The 9,757-nt window shown below is 45.1% G+C and overlaps 1 protein-coding gene across 2 annotated transcripts in view; it reads right to left on the reverse strand.

Moving 5' to 3' along the window:
- Positions 1-6,617, reverse strand: part of DBN1 (drebrin 1) — a 131,188-nt gene extending 124,571 nt beyond the window's left edge. For both annotated transcript variants that reach the window (XM_073567725.1, XM_073567656.1), the window contains exon 1: positions 6,313-6,617. In XM_073567725.1, coding sequence (XP_073423826.1) covers positions 6,313-6,398 — 86 coding nt within the window. In that variant the 5' untranslated portion in view covers positions 6,399-6,617. The remainder of the gene's footprint in view (positions 1-6,312) is intronic.
- Between the last annotated feature and the right edge of the window lie 3,140 nt (positions 6,618-9,757).

The raw sequence follows: 9,757 nt of genomic DNA on the forward strand, positions 1-9,757 counted from the left end.
GTACTTGTCATAATTCACTTAATTCACTCTGTACAGGAAAAAAGCAGCATCTCATTCATTAGCTAAACTACCCAGTTTATTATTATTATATGGAGATACAGGTAAATTTGTGAACTAGGGTTGTGTAATATTTGTATGTAGGTGAAAAGTGGGCCCCCAAAGTCAATGTTACTGGTGGGCCCTTGGCACCCCAATCCGACACTCACTGAGTCCTAAGGATGCTGTGAGTGAAGGCTCAGTCGCACTATAGAATCAGGGGCGTGCTGAGCTGTCAGGATCGTGACAGCTCAGCCGCCATTCTGAGGCAGGGGTGTGCTGAGCTGTCAGTATTGCAAATGACAGCTCAGCTGCAATCTAGGAGGTTTCCTCCAGGTGTCACTATCTGGGTGATTACCTGGCCATTTAACTGGTGGCAATGTCATTTATAGCTTAGCCCAAGTGTTGTGTGTTTGCTCAGAGTTCTTATTTTCTGATCTGTTGCCAACCTTGGATTTGCCTAGCCCCTTTGTCTTGATCACGTATCGTCTTGGAATTTTGACCCCGGACTGTGACCTGACTACGCCTTTGTCTCACCTCTATGCTGTACCCTTTTGGCTTATGACCTCAGACTCCTTGCTTCCCCAACTCCCTGCTAGTCCTTGAGAAGAGACCCCGCTTCACATTACAATTGGCCTATACATTTGTCTATTTAGCCAGCATGGATAGTGTTCACATGCTCTGTGACCATGTGGCAAATCTGATGCAAGTGTTCAGGATCGGACTAAGGAATACCTCCCAAACCTGTAGTGGATCATCTCCATAATTTTTCAGGAGAAAAGAAAAAAGAAGAGGGTCTTCAATTACCCATTCCCTGGGAAACCTAGAGGTGGCTGTCCCTAGGAGAGAGGGTACTTTCACAATTCCACCAATCACAGTTTTCCAAGGATGTCCTGAATGACAGTTCGGCCGCCCAATCTGAAACACGGGAGTGCTGAGCTGTCAGAATGGTGAGTGACAGCTCAGCTGTCCAATCTGGTCAGGCCTGTGGCTCCAGGAGTCATCCATTCTGGGTGATTACCTGGCTATTTAGCTGGCTGGCAATGATTAGAACATTGCCAGTTGTAGCTTAGCTCAAGTGATGTGCGTTTGTTCTGTGCTGTGAGTTATTATATTCTGATCTTTGTTGCCCAACCTTGGATTTGCCTTTGACATCTGTTTTTCTAGCCCCTTTGTCCGCTAAATTATGGGAATTCCAAGAAAGCAATTGTAACAGCAACTGATCTTCACGGTGCCATTGAAGGAATACAAGAATCCACTATCTATAAACATAGAGATGATGAGGTCAGGTCACAGATTGCATAGGGAACAACTGATTATTTCCGCTATAATATATAGCCTTAATAAAGTGAAGTATTGTATTTATAATTATTCAGGATGTAATCAATATTGCAGCTTCTTCTATCAGTCAGCGAAGTACTAGAATAAAGCAGATATCTTCATGTGTATCGTCAGACTATGTCCAATGGTTCCCACAACCAGTCTTCGTTCCATCCATCACAGGAACTATTTTCTCATTACACATCGGACCTCACTGGTTGGGAAAGCCTATGTACTGTCCTGAAATAAGGCTAAAATGTAAAGGTTGGTATAAAGGCAGTAAGCATTTTTGGATGAGAAACATAAAAGGTATGTTTCCAGAGATGTTCTCCAAATAAATACTAGCAGATCCTTAGTATATTTCAGACCTTATACACAAGGTTTTCCTATGGTCCCATATTACAGAGCAATTAGTGTCCTATGTGCTGCCATATGCGACTTTCCTCCTTTATGGTATTCTCTTCTAGAAGCATTTCTCTGTGATGTGTTCCATTTCGTGCCAAATTACAGTTCTCTTCTCACAGACTTCTGAGGGTGGTGAGATACAATACAGGCCCACAGATTTCTACGAGTACTGAATTAGATACACACAGTATGCACATGCATAACACGGCTGAGAAGATGAATCTTTTAGAGATTCCATAATTGTGGTTATGTACTTTTCACTCTAAGGCACTGCTCCTGTGTGTAAAACAGACGTGGCTGCAATAACGAGCCAGTTGGTAGTTCAGTCTTACATTTCCAGGGGAAATGCAAAGAAACGGCACAACGCAAAGTCCTGAGAGCAAGTTCATTTGTGGTGGAATGGTCGCTGATGCTCCAGAGTATGGGCAGATTCACACTTCCATGTTTTGAGGACCAGCACAAACCGGCTGCGGATCTTCTGACTCAAACTAAGAACCTCATATGTCCCTTTGGGGATGTTGTGTCCCGGTCAGGAAACATGGATGCATAAATCTGACCTTGGGGCAAGTTCCCAAGGTATGGAGAAGTTGAAGATACCACTATTTAGATTTGTGCAGGTGAAATACAATATGATGGAACTCAAACATGCTGTGGACTTTCAGAGGTGAAAATGACCTGCTGTGATGTTTTGCAGTGAATCCACATGCAACTCATGCAGGTTTTGCTACAGATTCGGTAGTCAGGTTGTTCACACAACGCCCTTCTTCAGGCTGCAGAGCTGTCAAGTTTCGTATCAGAAACCAAGCGATTTTGCCAGTGTCTTTTCTCCATACTTCCCAGGGTGTCTGTTTTTACTACCAGTGGCATTCGTGGTTTTCACAAAATGACAAAACTTCTAGTTTGCAGTGTTAAACACGGACAGCACATCCACGTGCCGTACGGGATTTTCACGGATCCAGACTTGTATTGGCCTTTGCCACCTGTACTGCAGGAAAAAGATGGAAATGTCTGTTTGGCATGGACACGCGGTCTGTGTAAAGACACAAACATGGGATTAGCACCATAAATTATAATTAAAAGTATGTCTATATCTATAGTTACACATCAATTAGAAACAAAAAAATGCAATCTGTTGCTCCCTGCCGAAAAATCGCTCTATTAATTCATAATCAAATGAGGCTTACGTGGGTGTGATCAGAGCCTCTGCCTCCGTGACACCACAGTCTGTGAGCCGACAGTGGGGATGAAGGAGAAGTGATCTGACCACTTACACATTATTTGCATATGAATTAAAAAACTCACAGTTTTCTACTGAGGGAAAAACAGATATCAGGAAAAGGTATGGATGACATCTTTCAGAATGCCACATGACCATAGTAGCTGGTTGGTGGGGTGGATTGTGTCTGACATATTCCCTTTAAGGAATCCATTAACTAGTTCATATTTTGGCAATAGAAAACATTTGATGCAATACTTAAGTGATAACGAGTATTATCATTTAGCTAAAGCGAATGTTGGAGCCTTACAGAAAGCTACATTGTAGCGCGCCGTATTTGCGATCAGACACCAGCTGCTGCTGCCAATGATCAGATGTCAGGACAATGCAGTGGTACAAGACACAGCTGTATGCCTCGCTCAGCACAGCCTAAGTGCAATGCACTGAAGCCAAGCTCGGAGACAATCTCAGCATCTACTTGATGCAGGTCTCAGATTTCATTAGTAAACTGAAAACAAAAAGGGAAATGTGCCAGAAAACACATCGCTATATTCCGAGCTTATCCCAGAAAATCGAAACCTGGACGCTCCATGTGGTGACTCATAACCAGCATTTATTAGGAGGGCAAAAAAACTCAAGAAGTGATGAGGATCAACTATCAGCATGGAATCCAAGGACATGTGGATAGGGAGGTCTGCAGATCCAGTATAAATTAGTTTGTTGTTCATATAGGCAAAACCCAGAATAACTTGCCTAGAAATAGAGCAAGGACTCTGTACATCAGTAGTAAGAGTGGGTTTCTTTTTGTTTTTTGTTTTTTTTAGGTACAGGCTGGCCAAAAGATTGGTCTGAGCAGCACAACCTCTGCAAATTGCCAGGATGGGGATCCTATGAACCCTGTGCTGCCATTCCATTCACAGTCTATGGAACTGACAGAGACATCTTTGTCAGTCCCATCTAAGTTAGGTGGAGATCCAAGTTCTAATCCCTCCTGATCCATATTTTTTTTTCAGCTGGGGGATGCAAACTGTAGTTCCCTGAAGAGTTAGGTCGGTGCTCCATTGTGCAAGGAAAACCAAGGAAAGGACCCATCTTTAAGACCGTTTGTCAGAAGAGGGCACTTTCATCGCTGTTAGAACAGAGCGACAATGCACTGCTCCAGTGAGTGGTGGACACAGACGGAAGAGGACGCAAGTGAAAGAACAGTATATTGGGCTCTCTCTGTGTCTAACAGGACCTACTTGCTGATTTGAAGGTGAAAGTGCGCCCCTTTACAGCTGCACACATTTCACCAAGGATATGTCCAACCCTGGCTCCAAATCATTCTCTATGGGGCTTATGAGTGCTTTGTTCAGCTTTTCCAACAGCCCCATAGAGTACGATTGAAGCGGTGCTCTGGCATGCGTACTTACCTCTCTATTCTAATGATGGATAAAAATTCCCTGTTCTGCAGGTCCCAAAGGTCAGACCCCTACCAATCAATAAGTTATTGCTTATTCTGTGGATAGGCGATAACTTGTTTAATCGGAGAAGCCCTTTAAAGCCTAATCACAGGCATGTATACGGGACAGTACTCGGCTATATCCATCAGCTCCGCACAAACTGTGAAATGAATGGCAACAAACATAAGAAATCCCCCCTCCTAGCAATCTGTGGGGGTCAGCAGTCAGTTATCCCCTAACTGGAGGATTGGTGATGACTTAAATGGATTGTTACAAAGGAGACTAAAAACCTCAATTATACAGATGCCCATTGACCCATACTAGGAGGAAATTCTTTCCTAACTCCAAATATGGCTAATACATTTAAGCAAGAATGGTACAGGGGTCATTTTATGCAAGAACCTGAAGTATGTGGACAGAGATATGCAGGAGGGTAAGAGGACAGGGGTTAGGAATGCAGAAAAACAGATAGAATCTGAAAGTGCTGTAGTGCAGCACTGCAACAAGTTGTCAGGAGGTACAAGACAAAGGCAATAAAGAACGTGAAGGTGGGTGGGTTCGTCACACAGTGCCCGCCAGGGCCCGAGACAGCCCGTCACACAGTGCCCGCCAGGGCCCGAGACAGCCCGTCACACAGTGCCCGCCAGGGCCCGAGACAGCCCGTCACACAGTGCCCGCCAGGGCCCGAGACAGCCCGTCACACAGTGCCATGTAGTCATATCGCAAGACTTCCTTTGTGTTAATGGACATAATAGAGGAGTTGCTTTGAGAGCATTAATCAGCTGTTTGGTCTATGGCTATACACATACCATTATCAGCAAAGCAGGGAACAAAGAAAAGGTAAAGAAATAAAGGGATGAGATAATACACAGTAGCAAGGATTGTGAGCCAAGTGGGCAAGTCAATGGACAGAGCTGCCCAAGTAAAGATGTGCCATCCCCCACGTTTCCTACTATCCCTCAAACCCAGATTACAGAACTACTTCCAATAAAGGCTAAATTAACCCCTAAAAAGGTATAATACCCATAGGTAGTTCCAGCAATCCTATGAGCTGATCTCAACCATTTCTTTCACATGCTGTAATGATTTGTCTGATCTCACACCCTCTCCTCCCCCCTCCAGTCCTTCCCCACCCAAATGTAAGTTCTCAATGTCTCCCCAAGGTCCCCTCCCACACAATCCCCCCTAAATCATCTCAGATAACAGAGCAGAGCACTGGACTCTAGTGAGCCACCCTCCCTGTTCTCCAGCAATGTGCTCCAATTCCTTTCTGCTGTTCACCAGACACAAAGAGGCAGATCTAGAGCAGCCCCATGCAGACCTGTGCCCAGGCAGTGGATGATGCCATCTGCCTGCCAATGCAGCATCCTCCTGCCATTGTGGCTGCAAATACAGGCAGACCAGGAACAATGCAAGAAAACCACAGCACAGCAGCCTGAGAATCAATGACAGCCACACAATCCTGTGTAATAATCCAATCAGGCCTTCAGCCATGTAACAGGGGCAAGCAGATCCCTCCCTGCACCCTGACAGGTGGCCCATGCCTCCAGAACATGGCCCAATGGGCCCCACCCCTCACAGCAGCGTGTGCCAAGCAGCACTGATGCCAGCCCCCATTAGAGTACATGTCCTTGTAGTGGGGGGTCCCCTATGTCACAGTCACCCCAATCCCTGCAGGGGCTAAGGCCCCTCCCCCAGCCCTGCCCTATCCTCCACATTACATTATGTACTGCACCAAATGCCCCCCACTTACCCACAGCCATTGCTATGACAATGCCCCCTCATCCCAGCACTGTCACTCTGCACAATGCAGTGTCCATACACGTGCCTATGCCCGTCCCCAGTGCCCCACAAGTATACCCTCTGCAGGGTCCTAATGCTAGGCGCACTCACCAGTCTACGGGGATCTGCTCCTGGATCACATCCTGATAGGCAGCCAGCAGCTCCAGGCGATGGGGTTTGAAGCTAACGGAAGCCATGCCGGCTGCAGGCTGACTGTGTGCCGGGGGATGGAGAGACGAGGCAGCGGACTGAGGGAGGGATGAGGAGGAGAGAGATGGAGAGAGGTGGAGGCAGTAACTGCAGCTGGGGAGGGGAGGGCCGGGAGGAGGAGGAGGGGGAGCTGCGGGGTCCTAGAGCTGCTGCCCGACCACTCATTTACCCCACGCCACTGCGTGGCCTGCCACGATCATCACTACCCCTATAGCCCGCCACAACACAATGGGGAATCTCCCATGGAGGAATTAGCTGATGTCATGGCTGCAATTGGCTGATAACAGCTTGCAATAGCTCGTCCTGATTAACTGGTGTACTAGAAAAAGCCTGATGGCGGACAGAAACACTGCAGTCACAACGCATGCGGTTTTTGTGTACTCAGGTTTAGTTCCCACCAGGCGTTTATGTTTCAATGATTTGTATTGGGTTTTTTAAACAATGTGTACCTGGGGTAAGAAATGGGAAAATGGGGGGAAGGGAATATTTACCACAGGAGTCTGTGATCTCGTGCCCACCGTGCTTCTTTGTAGTCAGTGTGAACTGTCCTGTGCTGCGTGGCTCACGCATTGGTGTCTGGCGGGTACGCTGGGTTTTCTGTGCAGAATTTCCTTTTATAATTACATTAAATGTAGGAAATCCACAGGTAAAAAATGCCTGTAATCTGCCCATGACTGTATCAGAGAAGTTGTTGTCACAGTGAAATACCACAAAGTATCAAAAACAAAGCAGCTTTACTAAATCATGACAAAAACGCCATAAAAAATGCAAAGAAAAAACTCAAGCACCTTAATTTACCAAAGGCCACGTGCACACGAGTATTTGTTGAGTTTTTTACCTCAGTATTTGTAAGTCAGACCCAGGAGTGGAACAATCTGGGCAAAAGCTCAAGGCCGGTGTCCCACTAGCTTACGGCATCCGATGTGATGTGGTAATGACCGTCATCGAGTGTCAGTGCTCTGTGCGCCAATCCTCTCGCATCAGAGAATGGCAGCAGACGAGATGGGGAAAGTAATTTCTCCATTGCTGGCGTTCGTGGGAATCACATTGCTCTCAGGTGACATCTGAGTGCAGCCTGATGTTTCACACGCACCCATAGACTTATATGGGTGCGTACATACGATTCTCAGATGCAATCACAGCATGCTGCCGAATCGGTATGAGAAAATAATTGCAGATGTGCGCAGCCCTATAGAATAACGCTGGGCTGAGTGCTATCCAATTTTTTAATCAGATTGCACTTGTCCGATTTCACCACAAGCGGGAACGAGCCCTAATAGAAACACGTCACCACTTCTGGATTTATCACCCACTCCTGGGTATGGCTTATAAATCCTGAGGTAAAAAAAACTCACCAAGAGCGTGTGAACATGGCCTGATAGGTACAGAAGTGCTGCAGAAAATCTGCAACATCGAAAGCTCCCCGAATTCTCATCGTGGGAACATGGCCGTACCTATTTATATGAGGGGGGGCTCCAAGGCTGTGTGCCCACCATGAGCGTCTGATGCTACATATTTTCTGTGTGTCAACCAGTTCCAGCAAAGTGGATGGGAAGTATAGCGGTCTGGTGCCCACTGTGCTTCACTTTTACCTCAGTGTATACTGACCTGTGGTGCGTTTCACATCCGCAAGGTGTGGATTTCTCTGTGCGGATTTTCCGCTTGGCATGTATTTTAGATGCAGAAAATCCATAACTAACAATGTGCATAGGTTTTTAGTGCATTTCTACGGCTGCAAATACAGATAAACCACATTGGACTGTATAAGTGAAGTTTGTCAAAGCCAAACACCAGGAAGAATCAAAAACAAAGCAGTTTTATTTAAAACATGGCATATCAATAAAGGAACAGAAAACGTATGTAAAAAAATCCCGCCAGTAACCTTATTAGTTATTACGTAATAGGTGCAGGAGATCTGCAACATCAAAAGCTCATGATGTGAACGCAGCCTTAGGCTCTGTTCACAAGTTGCTTTTTTGCTGCTTTTTTTTCTGTGGGCCAAACCTGCTCTCTTGGCAGTAAAGAAGCTGCTTACAAAAAGTAGGTTTTGCTGTGTTTTTTTGCTTTCTCTTGTGTATGCTGATGAAGATTAGTTCCCCCCCCACAAAAAAAAATGATGCGACTTCCTTGAGGATTTTCCACAAAAAATGTACCAATACCTGATCCCTTGATTTTTTTCCTGCGTTTTTGCACTTACTCATTACTTTATATGGGTGAAAGAAGTGTTTGCAAACACCAAGCAGTTTCCAATGCAGTCAGGAAATAAAACCGATGTGTGTGCATGAGATTTCTGAAATCCCAAAGCTTTTACTGGTACTGTAAAACGTGGCTTAATATTTGCATGAAAAAAAACGCAACATGTGAACAGAGTCTTAATCCACAAGTAAACCGCTCATCTGACAATGAGCTGTTGCATTTTTATTGCATTTCTGCATCAGAAAAACGCACATAAAAATAAATAAGTGCAGAAAATATTTTGGATTTTACACATAGGAACGCTGCATATTTCATTTTAACCTACACAACACAGTCTTAGGGCTCATTCACACGTCGGTGATTTTTCTTGTACGCAAAAAAACAGTCTGCGTTTCATCAGTGTTTTTAATAAATCTCAGCAGTGTTTTGTCAGTGTCAGTTTTTGCCATCAGTTTGGTCAAAGTTTCATTACTTTTTCTTGGATGATAAAAAAAAAAAAGAACTGATGGCGGCGTCTTAAACTTCTTCTACCATACAGTCCGGGAAAGAGAGAGAGTGCACGGTTCACGATGTTGTCCGATTTTTGTTTCACAGATCTAAATGAGACCTATAATCAGTGCTTTGCGTGTGTAGCTTATGGTACATGTATTTAATTAAAGAAATATCTGGAAAAAAATGGCGCAGGATCCCCTGAAATGTCATTAACCAGCAGAGGGAACGTGGACAGCTGGGGGCAGATGTTTATAGCCTGAAAAGTATCTTTCCAGGCTATTGATATCAGCTCATTGCTGTATGCTTAGCCTTTACTGATTATTAAAATAGGGGACCCCCCAAAAAATGATGCAGGGTCCACCTATAATTAACAACCAGCAAATGCTAGGCAGACAGCTGGGGCCTGATATAAATAGCCTAGGAAGGGGCCATGGATATTGGCCCTGTCCCAAACTAAAAACTTCAGCTCTCAGCCACCCCAGAAATGGCACATCCATAAGATGTGTCCAATGTAATGGACCCCACACAAAATAGACTTCACATAATGCTCCAGTATATGATGGGCACCATATAATGCTCCATCAATTTTAAAATGGCTCCTGCCACTCCTGCGCAGTAGCAGCTATCGGTGTATATAGGTGATCTGATAACTGCTACT

This window comes from Dendrobates tinctorius, unplaced genomic scaffold, assembly GCF_039654945.1.
Source record: "Dendrobates tinctorius isolate UK_male_01 unplaced genomic scaffold, ASM3965494v1 ptg000001l, whole genome shotgun sequence".
Lineage (NCBI taxonomy): Eukaryota > Metazoa > Chordata > Amphibia > Anura > Dendrobatidae > Dendrobates > Dendrobates tinctorius.